The sequence below is a fragment of the Dysidea avara genome, chromosome 13 (assembly GCF_963678975.1).
Source record: "Dysidea avara chromosome 13, odDysAvar1.4, whole genome shotgun sequence".
Lineage (NCBI taxonomy): Eukaryota > Metazoa > Porifera > Demospongiae > Dictyoceratida > Dysideidae > Dysidea > Dysidea avara.
In genome coordinates, this window is record NC_089284.1 from 11,420,573 (window position 1) to 11,439,423 (window position 18,851).

The 18,851-nt window shown below is 36.0% G+C and overlaps 1 protein-coding gene across 1 annotated transcript; it reads right to left on the reverse strand.

Moving 5' to 3' along the window:
* Positions 1-4,072: 4,072 nt before the first annotated feature.
* Positions 4,073-10,414, reverse strand: LOC136242843 (uncharacterized). The gene is made up of 6 exons (XM_066034333.1): positions 9,896-10,414; positions 8,595-9,169; positions 7,610-7,665; positions 7,246-7,353; positions 4,838-5,184; positions 4,073-4,609 (listed from the first exon to the last, which is right to left on the reverse strand). The coding sequence occupies exons 1-6, from the start codon at positions 10,370-10,372 to the stop codon at positions 4,169-4,171; spliced, it is 2,004 nt and encodes a 667-aa protein (XP_065890405.1). The 5' UTR covers positions 10,373-10,414; the 3' UTR covers positions 4,073-4,168.
* Positions 10,415-18,851: the final 8,437 nt, after the last annotated feature.

An 18,851-nucleotide genomic window follows, 5' to 3' on the forward strand; every position in this document is an offset into this window, starting at 1 on the left:
TATGCGTATATGCTTTTAAAAATTGAATTAGTGTTTTGTGATTCATGTAATTTTGTATACACTTGTATACGAATACAAAGAATGTAGTTTTTTTACGAAGAACAGAAACATTGCATGTCAACCACATGCACAGAAGTAAAATTAGGGTATAGCTATGTATAAGGCATGCCACAATTCTGTAGTTGTTATTTGTGTGTTCCTTAAGGAGCCTGTGAGCAGCCCACCGAAATCTGTAATTATTACAGAGTCTTACAGGATATCTTCATATCCAAACTCTCTATTAAGTAGACAGAACACATTATTACACATATCTCCTTCCTGGACCTTAATAGATGGGGGTATTCCTCAAGGCAGTGCCTTACGGCCCTTGCTATTTCTAATTTATATGAATATATTTTCTTCTGTGACTTACAATACGAATGCAAATGATATGATACAAGTGAGTTCATTAAAAACTTGATGTTTTCATCAGGAAGCTCTTTGTTGTTGCAGTTTACAAGGTGGACATCTTCTTACATACATTTGTAACTTGTTCACACCACCTTAGCTGACTATCAAATGCTAACTCAAGATATTTTAATTTTGTCTGTTAATTAGTAGTACATAATGTGATGCTTTCAAATTTAATATCTGGAAAGGGCTGTAAGTTTCTACGTAGAGTGGTGCTGAACCACATAACACAGGATTTCTTGACATTAAGTTGCATTCTATTATCTGTCAACCAAGAACCAACAAATAGCAGTTGTGAATAAGTTTATACGTAGCTTCCACTGGGGTTCTACCAGAACAATTTAGTGTGGTGTCATCTGATGCTTTGCCTATGTGTGGCCCCTTTCTTCAATGCCATGTGACTCAAATTCAGCAGTTTACAAAACCATGCACTTTATTTGTTTACACATATACGACCATAGTTTACACTGGTTGAAGTTCCCTCACCTTATCAACTTTAACTCTGTTTATACTGTGTTTCATTAGTTGATTAGTAACACTCCACAAGAGGAATTCCATGCACTGGACCACTTCTCCCTCCGGTTCAATTTGGTACAAGACTAACTACAACATTAGGACTGCACCATACCGGTCAGATGTAATTTGACTATTACCCAAAGATTTTTTTGGTACAAAGCCAGATCCTTTGCCAGCTGATACTAAAGACTTCATTGTTTTAGAGACTTTCTATATATATATATAGTGCGTGTGTGTGTGAAAATGCCATCTATGTAATTCAGTGTTTGTGTGTGTGTTTGGTATAGTGTTTGCTATTGTCTTGCTTTGTGTTTATATATGTATGTATGTATGTTTAGTTTGTTGTTGTAGTTCTTTTTTTTGTATCACTCCCCAACAAGGAGGAATGGCATTTGTGCCAATTGCTGTGAATATAAAATAATAAATCAATCAGAACAATTCCAGACTGTGTGTTGACATAAACTCCATGGAGATATGAAAGTGTTTGTGTTCTCTACTTACAGGAAGATACACATATCTCCAACCACGTGCATGTCAGTAGCTGTTGCAGAAGCTAAATAGGACTATATATGGTTGTGACCAAAAGACTAGTTAAACTGCATGGGATAATTGTGAAAGACATACTGAAATTTAGTAGCCTACAATCCTGACTGTACCTGCACCACTGAATAATGCATATATAATGTGTACATTTTAATTACTGTCTATATACCATGTGACTCTAAAAGAACTACGTAATAATATTACCGTGATAACTTCTATCTTTGTGGTGCATGATTTGATTAAAATTGTCTTGCAAACTATAGCCATACTTTTCAGTCTACTAGAAGATTAAAAATTCAATAAGACAACACTTGTTTTCAGCTCAATCTTGTAATAGAAAAATTTCCTGGGGATATCACACACACCTAGAGCTGATTGGATTTATGTCATCTTCCCTGTGCTCCTATGTCCTATAGGGTTAATTGAAGAAATATCTTTTTAGCCATGAGCTGCTGTGCTAACAGTTAAAAGTAGAGCAAAATTTGTTTCCAAAAGCGCTCTTGTCTGCATGGACTATATACTTCTATACATAATGTTAACTGTGCAGTGAGTTTTTATGATTAAGATTGACAGGTAACTGATAATAAGCTAAATGTTTAAGAAGTTAAACTGGGAATATAATTGCATATGTACAATTCAGGGAACAGCTTTGGCTGATGCTGTCATCTTTGTAAAATAAAAAAGGAAAGACTTCATTCAATAAAGTTGCAGTCATTGCACAGAATTTTAACTTTTATTCAGTAAACACTGAGGGTGAAATGGTAAAATAGTGGTGTTATACTCGTCACATGAGGCTTATCAAGTCAAGTTATCAAGAACTCTAGATCTTGGTATTATGAAATCCATGCAAAAACAGCTAAGCTGTAAAAAGAATGCAGGTGTTGCCTTTAAAAGTCTGGTTGAAAAAGTTGTGAAGTTAAAGGTGGCAGCCAAGAAATGGTTGCAATGATGTTAATGACAATCAGCATCATTTCAGCCATCCCTTTTTACAGCTAGCTGTTTTTGCATGGACTTCATTTCTTTTTGTATTCTAAATACCACATAGCCAGCTATAAACTGGCTTTGGGACTTGCTTTTATCCAATTTCCTCTTATATATCTATAGGCACAATAAAGACATAGTATATTGGATAGCTTGTATTTTAAATACCCAAACCCATCCATGAACTGGTTTTGGGGCTTGTTTTCCTTATATCTACAGGAAAAAGGTCCAGAGCTTTAGGAGGCAACTTTTTGCCAGCATTTTTTTGTGCGCTCTTTACTATTCGGTGATTGACTGATTGATTGTTGCAATCAGCTAGAGCCATTCTTCCTTGCAGGTTGTGGCAGCATACAGTAACAAAAAAGGAAAAAAAAGGTTAGCTAAGCATAATGTACAAACAAGAATACCTGTATACATATACAAAACTAAAGAACATAATCACAAAACAGATGACAATGACAACCCAAATAGCTAAACGTTACAGATCATTAAGTAGATGTGCTTTGTAATCATAGTGGCATTGCTGGTAGTGGAAGTCTTTGATACCAGTATGGAAAGAGGATGGTATTGCGTTCCATCAGTAAACCTCTGAGTAAATGATCAAAGGTGGAATAGCAAAATAGTCAGTCTTGGTATTATGTATTGAGAAGGCAGCAACCAAACTGAAATGGAGGTGGTACTTTCCATGGTGAAACATTAGACAGGAGGACTGACATTAAATAAGTTTCCTAAATAGCACCAATTGGATAGTACTGAGATACATGATCAAGTTTAGATAGTTGCTTAACCATCTGTACTGCCCAGTTCTGCATATTTTCCAGCCGATGCAAGCTGACAAAGTGGAAGATCCCACACAAAATGTAAGTGAAATGTGTTTAACAGTAACTTTAACAGGCTAGTATTTAGGCAATGCTTGTGACGGCTTTATAACAAGATTGACATTTCTTTCAAACTTGAGATACATGCATGGTGGGCCCATGTTAGCTTACAATTAAATACAACACCCAAGTAATATTGTTTACACACTGATTTCAGGAAATGTTTAGGAAGTTCTGGAAACTCTTTAGACCCAACTTCGAACCACATGACATTGGATTTTGCTTTTACTGAGTTATCATAAGTTGCAATTGATGATTGCTCTATTAGAGCATTGTGACCCTGCTATTTTACATTATGTTGCTTTTCCTAGCATGTAACACTGTAAAACCTGAGCTAAGATGGTTAACCTACACACAAACTGATTTTCAAGCCATTTCCTAGGGCGGTACCCTGAAGGCATGACTTTTTTTAGTACCCAAAAATTTTTAATGTTTATAACTCTGTGATTATTTATCAGATTCACACCAAATTTGGTATGTATATTTAGCTCAATATGTCCTTAATGTATGCCAAATTTCATGGCAATCAAGTCCATTTTATATATTAGTTTTTGTATAAAGTGTGCGAAAAGAAGAAAATTTAGTCCTCTGTCCATCAAAGAAATAAATAAAAGAAATGAAGAAATTAAGTCTAATGCCATACATATACTTATAAACTAAACTAGTTATAATACCTATGTATAGATATAATATTTACACGAAAAATTACATATCATACAAAGTTGTTATTAGTTACATTTATGCAGTTATGAGTTTGATTGGCCATAATATGTGTTCACAAATATACACAATCATTAATATTATACAGTGTTTGCAGTAGAGTGTGTTGTTTTGTTGCTTGTGAAACTGAACTGAGTAGACGTTCCATAGATACAGTATACCTTGGTTGAAATCTTGGATATTATAATTTTAATGTCCTGAAATTGTATAGCAAATATGAGGTTTACCCAGTTGATCAAACCCATCATAGCAAAAACTGCTGATGTCAAATGAGGAGATTGATGCTTATTGTACTCTTCTTGAAACACGTAGCAAGCTGGATTATCGCCATGTGATTGGCATATAAAGTATGCAAGTAGGTTTTCACGAAAAGGGCGTGCTCTTTCTATGCCTTTTCCAATAAAAACTACAGATGTTGCTAAAAAGATTGCATAATAAGCTAGTAAAATCACTGTTTTAGTTTCAGGTGTGCTAATTGTGCACTTCCTTTTTGTAATTACATTGTGTAGACATCCATCCCTCTATAAAAGAGAACACAAATGCATAATTAGTGGATGTTTGCATTACATTGTGAATAATGGTTTAGCTATAGTTGAGTTAAATGTAGCAACCATATAAATTGTGCTATAAACGATGGTTACTGAAATAACCATGTTCATATTTTTAATATGCCATTTCATTATCTTAGTCTTGGTAATAGGCACACACAATGGTAATTATAAGTTGTAGCATACTCACTACCAACTCACCTTAAACAAGGTCCAAGTCACTGCTACAATTAAGCTCAATCCAACAACTGTAAAAAGTACAGCAGGAACAGACATGCTATAAAATGCTGACACTTGTGTTCCAGGCAGACACAACAATGGCGGATAAAATATAAGGTTATAGTTAATGTTTGTGAGCAATAAAATAGCAGGACACAGAACACTGATCAGAAGAGACACTACAACTTCAATAATGTGTAATCGTTGACTCCATTTCTTAGTTTTGAGAAAACGTGATCTGATTGGGAACACAACGCTGAGAAAAATGTGGAATAGATGCAGCAGCCAGAACAAGCTCATTAACATAAAACAAAAGTGGAATATAACACCTGTAAATAAAAACCAAATGATTATACAATGGATGAATAGCCAAAAGTGTGCAATTGACATATTCATTTTCCAATTGAAACATTCAGATCATCAACAACTAGGTATATAGCACAGTAAAAACATTTCGATAGAGTCACCATTAACTATAGGTAAATCTGTTAGCATTCCCAGGGTATTTATTGTCTTGAATGGCTGGTCTGTAGGCTTGTGCCTATTATGCCGGCATAATTTGAGAATAATAGGTCACCAATTTTAGTGAGAATAATTCTGGAATAATAGGATGATTAAAGGCATAATTTTAGAATTATTGGATGTCAACGGGAATAATCGGTGGAATTAACAGTGAAAATGCCTGTTCAGGTCTTAAATTGAGACATTATGGTTTTTATAAGATGACCCTGCTGAACATACATAGATTTCACTGAGAAGTGGTAAATAAATGTGCTCTATAAAATGGACAAACTAAATATGATGTGTGACTGACTGACTGACTGATTTGTCTGACTAGCTGACTGACAGAAACACACAAATAACAGAACTGAGTAATTGTCACTGACTATCTAACACATGCTGATTATTATGGCTTTGAGATAGTGGTTTTGTCTTCCACCTAGGCATTAAATTTCTCACAGTTGTAAATGCCTTGCAATTACATGGATAACGTATCATTGAAGTCTACATCTTATATCTCATTAGTATTATTAGCATAGTGCCTGTGTGCTACAAGCCGGAGGGAAGATAAAAAGTGTGTTAAAATTATATTTAAGTTGAATAATTATGCTTGTAGTTTGTAGCTTTAGCATAGGCGTATGGTTGGGTATAGTCATTATTGATTGAGAATGTTATTCAGTACTGCCAGTGTGTATTTACTACTGGCCATATAAGCCTCACTTAGCATGACTGCCCCTTCAGGAAACAGACTTTTCATTCTCTGATTAAGCTAACATATTGGAGTGCTGCTAGTCTGTTGTACTTATTATTATTCAGTCACCATTCTGCTGGGGACCCACTAGACCATACAGCAGGGAATCAGATATTTTACACTGAAAACTTAACAAATTCTGTTTATTCTGTGAATGCTATTCCACATGAATGTAGAAAGAAAATCCCAATCAAGATGGTGACTTGGTCTTGAGACAACTTGCGTATGGAGTGCTTAAGAAAACACGCAGTCTAAGACGTGGAATTTTCTCTACATTCAACCTGAACTTAATAGTAAGATCTCTCACACATTAGAAAGAGTTAACCATTAAAGCACTATATCCATCCCACTAGGGACCTGCTAAACATTGAAAGCCTGCACAGCACATAACCTCATGGTGCATGGCTTCCTATGATCATTAGGTGACCAGACATTAGTACAAAACTGGTACACCATTAGTACATAACTGTGCTACAACAATTGGTTCTGCCAATAACTTTTATGCATCATAATAATATGACATGTGCATGTACAAATTTGTACATACACCATCTTAGTGAACAAGTGATGGATGTGATTGTGACTAATTATCAGGTGTACACGCGCAAACTTCCAAAAGTTTTAAACTTGCCCTTCCATGAAATTTTTCTAGCTATATGTTCTACAATGTTTATTATGCTTTTACAGAGTGCCCTGTTCATTACCAGGGTATGGAAAATCATATCAGAAGGTTTCGAATAAATGCCTGGTCTCAAATGAATGCCTAGCTATAGTGCAGTCATAATTTATAACAATTCCATGCAGTGCTATAAACAATGAAGTATGGAGTTCCTTTTAAGTTTGAAATATAATTAGGAAAGTATCATGGAGGGTACAACACTGAGGTTTGAGTTGATTCGAGAAAGCTGGCCACATATTAAATGCTGTTCTTGTATAGTCACTGGTCTGGTTTTAATAACTAGCCAGGAGTAAAAATTGCTTGAAAGAATTGAATAAATGCCAAGCCATAACATGAGACAATGTAGCATATTAATCTAACAGCATGTTATAATTATAGCGATGCTTTTCAATTCAATTTTGGTAAATTTGCATGCATTCAGGTCATTTTTGTAGTGCATGAAAAAATAGATGAACCTACCAGACAGTGTACAAAAAACAGTTGGCTCTTCAATAGTTTTAGTCAGTACTTCATGCGAGCAGTACAAGTCCCTATCATCATCAATGTGAGTGATTAGTACAAGAATTGCTGTAATATAAATAACTGCATGTAACTAATTATGTAATAAAATAAAATACACAATAAAAATACATAAACACAAACACATTAAAGTGACTATAATATAAGCTCAATTTTCTAATAGTATTCAATAAATAAATGTTGTCTGCCTGTCTGCCTAGTGTATAAATTTTGCATTGCTTTTCTATTAGACACTATGAACATACTTTATAAGTTTTTATATTATTTTTACAAACTATACTAACATGTCCATGCAGCTTCTTACCAACAAGTATGGGACATGATGTTGTATAGACTGAGAACACAGCAGGGAACTGCCACCTACAAAAAATATGTTGCATGTGAAAATTAAAACTAGTGAAATCTATCTATTCTGGTCACCTTTGGGCCAATATTTTCTGACCTTAAGTAACTGCATTAGGCAGGTCACTTTGTACACAAGTAACACGTTTATAGGGATTACTGGTATAGACCATGAGTGACCTTATTATACAGTGAACAGACTAGACAGCTTTCACTGATTATGTAATTCTATTATGGCAACCTACATAACTTGAACTCAACACCATCCAGTGATAGACAGATGATTTTAGTGATATCAGACAATAGCTAAGACACAGCAGTTATGGTATACCATACTTTGCTTTATTTTCGTGCAAAAAATTTTTGTGATAAAAAGTTTTCGTGTAAAAATAGTTTTGTATGATTACGTGAATGACTGCCTTGCCCATGTAAAGCTGGCTAGATAGTATGCTCCATTGGTATTATAGGCTTCATAATTGAGATACAGTGTATTTGCAGAATTACTGTTGCTATTATGTACCAAATTAATGGCCAACTTAAGAACACAGTTTATGCAATTTTGTACAGTGTTAAGTGCTTCATTTCAAGAGAACACAATTGGAAAACTATAGAAGAGGAAACATGGAGGGAAAAATAGTGATTCATACTAGCCATAGTACCCATTGAGCAATGTAGTCAGTAGCACTGCAACAATAGTGTCATACAGGGATGTTTATATATGTATAGCTATGGGGGAAGTGTCTGTATGCTGTAGTCAATGGCTTCCTGTCAGAATACCAGCATGGCACAAAAAGTATTTTTTACATCACAAGCTTGACAAACAGGCATGTCACTTTCCTACAAGTCATACTGGGTGTGTTTATACTTGCAGTAAATGTAGTTATAGTGTGTGTCAATGTACAAGTATAAGATTCATATATGCATCATGTATCCACACACATGCTTACATTTTCTTTCTTCTGATCACAGAAAGAACTATAAGGAGTACTCCACCAACAATTGCTGTTACAGCTGCAGTAATATCAACTGTTTTTCTTATACTAGTTGTAGTCTTGTCGTACTGTGAAAAGCTTGAACACAGAGGCAGACAGGTTTCACAGAAAAGTTTAAAATTGTCAGAGCAGACAACAGTTGAGTTATCAAATACTTTACTAGTACCATTCAGTAGTCTACAGTCAGGTATAAAGTTTGGAAAAAATGATTTTGCAACCAACCACTCTACGACACAAGCCTCATCTTGAACATACAAGCATTGCTCCTCAGTAACAAGCTCATAATCTCCATCATTGTGACATGGAGGAAATACATATTGGCATATAAATGGTTTGCTGGCTGCTAGACAACTTGGTGTTGATCGAGTATCAAGAGCACTAAAAAAGGCCACAACATCCTCTTCTGATATCAGAGTACTGTGCAGAGTTGTTAGGTTAGTTGGTCCCACTGTCTTCAGGTAGGAGTCACATATACTGTTTTCATTAACACGACATGAAACATTATATGTGTGGGGACTTGGTTCACCATCCTACACGGTAATATAATAGTTTTACTAACTTTAATGATATCACACTAATTAATATATTTTTGTTGACTTTACTGACTTACTAATGTTACAATATGGCTATGTGTGAAACTTGGATTAGTGTAACTTATGCCAACACAATACACAAGAATTTTGTGAAAGAGACTATCTATAGCAATTATCTTACAAGCTGTATACACAGAAACCTTATAATATCTACAGCCACATATGAGTTACAATGTTCAATCACACAAAAAACTCTTTCATGGGATGGTTACACGTATAGAAAAATATAGTGCAGGCTACCCAAGTCTTATGAGGTATTATATATAATTATGTTAAAATGTTGTAAAAAGCAACAATATATATACACAGCAAAAGTATACAAGTTTAATTGTAATTCCTCTGTGCATGTACATGTGTAGGCACAACGTATTACTCCATTAATCATGCATGACCCATTAAATTCTTAGTCAAGACATGCCTTTATTACATAATATGAATGGCTAGAGGATTATGTGCTGTATATATATACAGCTACCAGTATATGATGCTTATTACAGAATCAATATTAGTAAGCTGAACAGGAACATATGTAGCTGCCAGCTATAGTGGTGCACATGCACATACGTGGCTGCATGGCCGGGTTATTTAATTGCATAATATAGCATGGAGAACTCATATATACTTAATAAATAAATAAATAAATAAATAAAACTAGCTACTTACTGTATCACAAGCCTCATCATAGGTAAAATCAATTCCTGCAGCTGAAGACCTTTCGTAAATGGTTGTTCCAACAGTAAGGCAAAATGGCAAAATTATTCCAATAGATATAGCACTTATTAGCAAAAGAAGTAAAATTCTGTCAAGTGCTTTCTTTCTCAGTGGAACACAAAGATATGAATCCAGTCTTGAAATCTCAACTTGGCACTGCGGCATTGGAGACTCTTCCTTTGATCCATTTTCCCTTCTTTCAACTTGTGAAATCGTTCTACCATAAGATTCATTTTCTGCTAACTTCTGAACATTTTTTTCCGGTTGGTGGTGATAGTCTTTTGATGACAGTACTAATGATCTTTCGAAGGTGTTTTTGCTTGGTAATTCCTTGCCGTTCACCGAGTCACCAAACTTGGCCAATAAATTTCCCAGTTGCTCCAATGAAAGCGTATCCACAGTGATACTTTCCTCCCTTGTTCTATCCATCACATATACACAGTAACCGTTATAGCTAACTACGAAACTAGTAACTTGTGTCAGTCATAAAAATAAATAGCTACACGCTATGACGTAGCTAACTATAGTTAGCAACGTATAATCGAGCACGTGAACTCAATAATTATCACGACGCATGCAGGCATACATTAAATACATTTCCAAAATGTTAGATAGTGTTTCCACCAATTTTAAGACACACAATAGCCACATGCATGTATGTACTTAGGGTTAGCAATGAAAAAATCGACCCTCTTTGGATTAACTTGTAACTCAGGGGATGGAGCCTACCAATGGTCTAGTTTCAAATGGCCCCGTGGGTTCGGTAGCGACCAAATGCCGTGTCGTAAATTTTTGACGGATTTCGGCTCATTTTCATAAAAATGGGCAGGAACATCTAGAATGTTGTTCATTACTGTTTTGGGTTATTGGGTGATGTGCTCTACAAAATACACTTGCTTAAAAGGTGATTCGCTGTCTGACTTCAATTTTCGCTAAAACGGCGCTTGACGGGTCTGCAATGAAAAATCAACCAACTGAAACTTACTTAACGAAGTCCAAGGTTGGTTTACTAACTCCCAGGCACCTTTTTGGACTTTATTGGGGCGAGCCCCACAAATGGCAGTAGTCCCTCGTACGTCCGACCGTGCGAATTTTTTTTTTTGGGCACACTTTTGACTTGGAAAATTTTCACGCATTTTTTTCCGGATAATGTTGCGCATGTAACACCGGATATTAACTTCGTTAAGACTCAAAGTTCATCGAGGAGTCCATAGACAGAGACTGGCCTCAATGTCGTGTTCTCCGCCAGGTTGACAGCAGAAAAGAAGGGCGAAATGGTTTTAGGGGAAAGGTGGTTTTTCACAGCCTGCCTCAACTGATTTGCTTGTTCAGGTACAGTCATTACACCAATAACTCCTGTAAAACCACCTGTAAACAGTATTAAAATTTAACCAAGCAATCAAGACGTCCACCAAAACAATATGCTTCCATACTACTAAGTCAAGCGATCGAGGCCCATATTCAAATGATACTACAATTAGGCCAGGCCGGGCCAGGCAAACTTGATTACTTGTTTCTCATCCACAAAAATTTGGATTTCCATGCGGGCAGGAGGTCATTTTTCATTATTCATTATTCATTATTAAAGAAAATATTACTATAAAGGTTAGCTAAAGCCTTTTAAGAACTAGTACTTGCGTTTTACTGTATCTGAGGTGCAAGTAACATTTGCTGCACTGTAAAATGATAGCCAGCCTTCTTAGCATCAAAATACGAATGTACATGATTGATAACAACAATAATGAAATTAGATGCGGTGGGGTAAAAATAGATGCAGGCAGGGTCGCCGAGAAACAATTATTCAAGTTTGCCTGGCCTTAATCAAACATCTTGATCCCGGTGACAGAGGGTTTTACAGGTCCACACTGTTAGGTAGTGACCATCCTTGTTCAGTTATAGATACTAAAAACCCTATGGTTCAGTTATCTAGAGCCAGGATTTATACTGAATGATCCCTCGGTTCATGCAGTGAACCCCCGGCATCATTAATGAGACAAGATAGTACATTAAATCTTCAGTCCATTTATTTAGTGAATACACAAGCTGCTCATACTCACACGTTAATCAGTTTCGCTGAATCAAATACTGCCGGGTAGCTCTGTGCTGTGCCTTAAAATGTGAGACGCCATTGCAGTTGTATTTTTGATTGTGTGTTGTCTTATTACTTGTTCAGAAAGAAATACAAAGGCATGATAAGTGTTTGTTATTCTATTGCCATAAAAACTAACTTCAACTTCTTACAGACTGATACCTACTGTAGGGCAAGAAATTTTTGTGGTATTAAATTTTCCTAAAATGTGGTAAAATCAGTAATTTTCGCGGTTTAGACATTGATCGCCATACAATTTGTATAGGAACTACTTAATATTTAATTTTCATAGATAAGATGTCCACGAAAATTTGTATCCCACGAAAATTTGTATCCCACGAAAATTTCTTGCCCTACAGTATCTCAATTATATCAGGGGTTAATGTAGGGGGGCCCAACCCCCCCTCGGTTAGCTATTGCCTCCCTAGGTTTATACCTAAAACCTTGAGAAATGGAAAGGTTTAGTTGATCCCAAATTTGTATAACCGAATGGTCAATATTCAATGGCATCACAGTAAATTTCACCAAAATTGAGTATATTTAAATCCCTAATTTTTGAAATTTTCCAGGGGGGAGCATGCCCCCAGACCACCCCTAGGCTTAAATTTCCCTTCTCAGCTTAATATTCTGGGTTGAGCCCTGCATATGTAAATAGGAAGTAACATTTCCCAGCGTTTACCGCTTAGCCCTATAGAGATGGCAGCTGATTTTATGTTTATTGTGTTATAGGTATTACATTATTATTACTTCATGTATGTAATGATGTGGTAATCACTTTGTGTGATAATCTGTGATCACATGTGTATTGAGTATGGTGTTCTTAATTTGTAGGTGGATTCACTTCAAGAACTTCAAGATCACAAAGTGTTTTCACAAAACCAAAATCTAAATAAGAGCGAGTCCATATAGCTGTATTTTCACCGTAATCATGTGCAGCTAAGATGACTTCAATGATTTTGAGACAGGAACAAAGATGGTATTTATTCAGTAGTTTGACTTTACTAGACTGTGAGTTAAGATGGCAACAATTGGTCTATTATGTGAATTTCTGTTTTCATCAAAAAATTCTAATTGTGGAGTGCGGGTGGGCAGGTCACTACCACTATCCACTATCACACTACATGTCACAACAGCTAGGCTATGCCTGATTTTGAAAAGGATTCTGGTGTATTTCCAATGTGTAGTCTCAACTGATGGCATTTCCATCGTCTGTTTGACACCTAGTTAGTTCAACTTCTTGCTTGTAAAATTCTGCAAGCATTACAACTATAGAGGGCTCACTGCACAAATCTAAGCATTTTTTGACACTCTACAGTGCATTGTGTACCTTTGTACAGACATGGCCATTTGAAAAACTGACCTGTGCATGTTCATTTTTTTAAATTCAGACAAAACAATGGGTAAATCTGCAATAACAGGTAATTTGTGGTAAAGCGAAAATTACCCACTAGTACAGCAAGTCATGTAGTGTGCAGGAATCATGTATGCATGTCTACAGAGGCACAGATGTAATTACACAAATTGTTGACCTTTTAAACGGGTGACTATAGGGGTTACTTTACAGGTTATCATAACAGCAAGAGTGAATAATAACAGATAAATAATTCTATGTGTATGACTCAATCATGGTGAAACTCCTCTGGATTGTAGGCACCTAGAACATCTGTCTAGGTCCTATATATTTATATCAACAGCTGTAGTACAGTGAAACCTCACTTAGCAACCACCTCGTTACAATGGGATGAAACCCAGATCTATTTCCTATAACATCTCATTGATTTATTTTTTGTTAACGTGGCCACCTCGTTAGTAGTAGGCCAGCGGCTACTTTCTATAGCACCAAACTGACGAAACTAATGCAAAATTCAAAGTGGCCAGTACTTGAGCAGGTATTATGCCCAACATTAAACAAAAAGCTAAAATTTTACTTTCGCACATACCAATAAAGGAAGCTTTCTTTATATCTGCTTGTCATGATACATATAGTTGATCATGAGTGACTGTTCTTCTATTACAGTTCTCAAACTTTTATGCAAAACCTGCTTACTCAAAGTCCAGTCTAGCTATCAAAGCTGCACTTATTATTTGGGAATTGTACTTAATGCTTAATTCAGCTTGTATATTCCACTTATAGTAATCTCTGACTTATGCCTAAACTGTATGTTTCATTTCTACCCAGTAGTAGTGTAATAACCATTATGATGGTGTAAATCACAGTACTAAAAGCCACCTCATCAATAGGGTCACTTATTTACAGTGTTGGGCAAGTTACTGTTTAAAAGTAACTAGTTACATATTACATATTACTTGCAACTGAACTATTTAGTTATAGTTACATATTACCCATAAAATAAAGTAACTATAATAATATGTGACCCGGTCTGCGAAAAGGGCTCTTATAGCCTTTCCAATTGCATATATATGGTAACCCATAACTTGACTGGTGAATATGGTATAAGCCTACAATTTGGTCACTCAACAACCCTAACCTGGCAGTAGCTGTGGTTGTAATTACATGGTGATAGCTTTAGTAGATTAGGAATTATGATTAGCCAAACATGGATAATTGGAAAGGCTATAAGAGCCCTTTTCGCAGACCGGGTCACATATTACATATTATATTACTTTGTGACAGCCTTAAGCTGTCACGTGTGAAACTACCACCTTATCACGTGACATGATTGCGTTGTTGGACAATGTGCAAATCTTGGTTTTATAAGTAAGAAGCTGGTGAATAAGCTTCATTCAGTAGGCTTCATTACTTCGTTGTGGCTAGGCGTTACTCAGTGGATTACTAACGAGATTAGTAACTTTGTTACTTGTAGTAATAATATTACATAATATTAGACTCCTTACAGTAACTATATTACTTAGGTAACGCGTTACATTTGTAAGTAAGTAACTTGAGTTACATTACCTGTTTTTATAGCGTATTTCGTTATATTACTTTGTTACCACAAAAGTAGTAATATTAAATAACGCGTTACTCCCAACACTGCTTATTTAGTACATCTTATACAAACGACCAAACAAATTCCTGATCTTAAAGGATTTCACTATGCACAAATATATTTGCCTTTGTGCTGTTTCTTGTACAGGAGCAGTAATATTATGAATCAAGCATGCTTGGAACTTTTAATGACTTAGTGCATGAATAGTATATGTATTCCTTAACAAGTTGAACCTCTATGTAATGGACAATTCGAGACCAACTTTACTGATAGCTACAAGGAGGCTGTCCTTTAAATTGCATTATATAGGAACAACAGAAATGTTTCATTGTAAGGTTAAATTTATATAGTGGAGAGTGCAGGTTCTACAGTACTTATGTGATATTCCATTTAGCACTTCTTCAGACGCATAATATAATGCAAATAACGGTTGTAAATGGTTCAGTACTGCTGATCCAGTTGACCCACCAACCCATATAGAAATTTGAGGTGGGCATCAAGAGCTATAATCATAGTATTTTTGGCACAATGTCCACACTTCCAAGCTTTGTTAGTTCGTTTTACATTCATAGCATCATTATATTATAGGATATTACCTACATAATTGTCTGCAAGAGAAATAAATGAGTAGCTACAAATACCTAACAGTATTTCAACACTCATAGTCAATGATTGGTGAGTGGGTGTGGCTCCATGAAAGTCTAACCCAGCTAGGCAGCTGCAACAACCCACAATTCCCATAAGTGGTTATTGCACCCTTAACGTCATACAGACTAGTTGCCTACAATTCCCATAAGTGTGCAGCATGCAATGTGGGTGTAGCACCACACACACATATCACTATAAAGACCCCAAACCACATTCTTTAATGTGGGTGTGGCTCGTAAGTTTGTTGACAAGGTGACCTCCAAGGAAAATACCAATAGATAACACTAGTAGCCCTTCAAATTCAAGCATGCCTATAATGATAAAGTGTACTTTGAAATTTACTGAAATTTCAAATGCCAAAATTAATGCTTGTAGACTATGGTATCTGAGAACTGATACCAATTGTGCATAGCTGTGGTAGATTAAACCTCATAACTTTCTTTTCTATTTCCCACATTGTTTTGGGTACAATTGACAACAAGAGATATATACGGTGACACCATAAAGCATCCACTATAACTGTCACAAGAATGCACTATAATTAATAGTAGTGAATGTGAATAACTTCCTTTATAGCCATCAAACACACAAAAGGACAAAACATTGTCAAAAAAATAGTACAATCAGGTAAGTAACTAAAATACTTCTGCTTATACAATTGCAAGTTCATTAAACAAGTTTACCACATTAGTTAAACACTTGTAGCAAATAACTTGCTCTACACTTACTACATAGCCTTTAGGTGTGGATTTTTATATTCAGTCCCAGTACTAGCTATATCTTACTGAGTAAAAGTTATTCAATTACACACTACTCCTTCACCACTGGATAACGCAGGGATTGGAATACTCTGTATCAACCTTCTAAATTATGATTTTGTGATAGACTAGCATTAGATACAGACATAGACAAGGTGGAACTGAGCTAGCATAGTGTGCAATGAGGTGGGCATACGTACAACACAGCAAAAGTACAATTGGCTGCACTGGAGTAATAAGACTAAACCAACTTCTCAAACAGGGCTATATAATAAAAATTATAACAATAGACCATAGCCCATCAACAAATATTTGTGCTTTCCAATACATCACAACATACCAGTGTCATTATAGTATCCATAAAAAGTACTTTAATCATGTCTTATGCTGTATCTTTACACTTGAGTGTTTAGTCTAGTAAAGCCATACTAATGTCTTTGTTCCTGTCTCAAAGTCATCTTAGCTGCGCATGATCACTGTGAGAATACAGCCATATGGACTCGCTCTCATTTAGATGTTGATTTTGTGAAAATGCTTTGCAATCTTGAAGTGAATCCACCTACAAATTAAGAACACCACACTCAATACACACGTGATCACACATCATCACACAAAGTCATTACATACATGAAGTAATAATGTAATACCTATATAACACAATAAACATAAAATCAACTGCCATCTCTGTAAGCTAAGGCTAAGCAGCAAATGCTGGGAAATGTTACTTCCTATTAATTGTGACAGTGCTACATATGATTGAAACAGGTAAGAAGTTGAAGTTAGTTTTTACGACAATAGAATAACAAACACATATCATGCCTTTGTATTTCTTTCTGAACACTTTTTAAAAAATTTAATTTTATTATTATTATTACTGTGTCAACTTCGCAAGCGAAGACTTTACACAGAGGGGGGGCAATTACAATTGATTAATTTTGATTCTTAAATTGTTCAATAGAGGTAATTTCTTTGATGTGATTAGGTAAGTTATTCCAGATATTACAAGCATTAGGTCCGAACGAGTGCTGATAAGTGTCTGTTCTTGCAAATGGAACTAAAATATTATTCGCGTGAGATCTTCTTGTGATGGTGGATTCTGCTGTTGTTGTGGTATTAAATGCACTTAGTAGTAATAAGACAACACTCAATCAAAAATACAACTGCTTGTTCAGGTATAGTCACTATACCAATAACTCCTGTATAACCACCCGCAAACAGTATTAAAATTTAACCAAGCAATCAAGAGGTTAGTTTGTAAGCAATCAAGACGTCCACCAAAACATGCAATATGCTTCCACACTACTAAGTCAAGCGATCGAGGCCCCGCATATTCAAATGATATTACAACTAATCAAACATCTTGATCCCGGTGACAGAGGGTTTTACAGGTCCATACTGTTAGGCAGTGACTATTCCTTGTTCAGTTATAGATACTACAGGTTTTTGCAATTGAATTCGTCGCCTTTACGATTGAATTCGTCCCGTTTGCAATTGAATTCGTCCATTTTGCAATAGAATTCGTCCCGTTTGCAATTGAATTCGTTGGTTTTGTAATTGAATTCGTCGGTTTTGCAGTTGAATTAGTCGGTTTTGCAATAGAATTCGTCGCGTTTGCATTACAATTCGTCATAAACAAAACGGCTCCAAGAAACCAACCGTTAATTAAGAGATGAATTATTTATGCCATGGAGAGTTACACTTGAGACATTAGAAGGTAATTGGGACTGGTAGTACGCGAAGTTGATAGCTGTCTGGCAAGTTAATTAGCTTGCTTGCGAGTGACCACACCCATCGCGAATGGCGTAGTAGAGTTTGGAATGTTGCTGGATAGGCTGTAGAGGAAGAATTATTGCCTTATAAAGAGTTGTTTACCACTATTGTGCTTGAACAAGTTCTTGTAGCAGCTGCCACATCATGTTTTCGTGTTTGCTCCAGCTGCCATTCTTGTTACGGACGAAATTAATTGCAAAAGCGACGAATTCAATTGCAAAACCGATGAATTCAATTGCAAACGGGACGAACTCAATTGCAAACGGGACGAATTCAATTGCAACAGCGACGAACTCAATTGCAACAGGGACGAACTCAATTGCAAACGGGACGAATTCAATTGCAAAGTCGCCGAATTCAATTGCAAAAAACTGTAAAAACCCTATGGTTCAGTTATCTAGTGCCATGATTCATACTGAATGATCCCTCGGTTCATGCAGTGAACCCCCTGTCGAGAATTGACGTCAGTACAATTGTATATAGACTATTACGTAATTGTAAACAGTCACGTGCAGGTCGCGTGCAGCAATATGATTGGCTGTAACCATGTTGTAGAGTGGGTTGTTGTGTATCTTAAAAGTTGTAGCTAAAGAAACGCTCTCTACTTAGTTGTTTGGCTTACCGCGTCACAATACTATCACACATTGTTGGTGCTGTGACCAGGATTCGCTTCGCCTTACGGCTAGCTACGC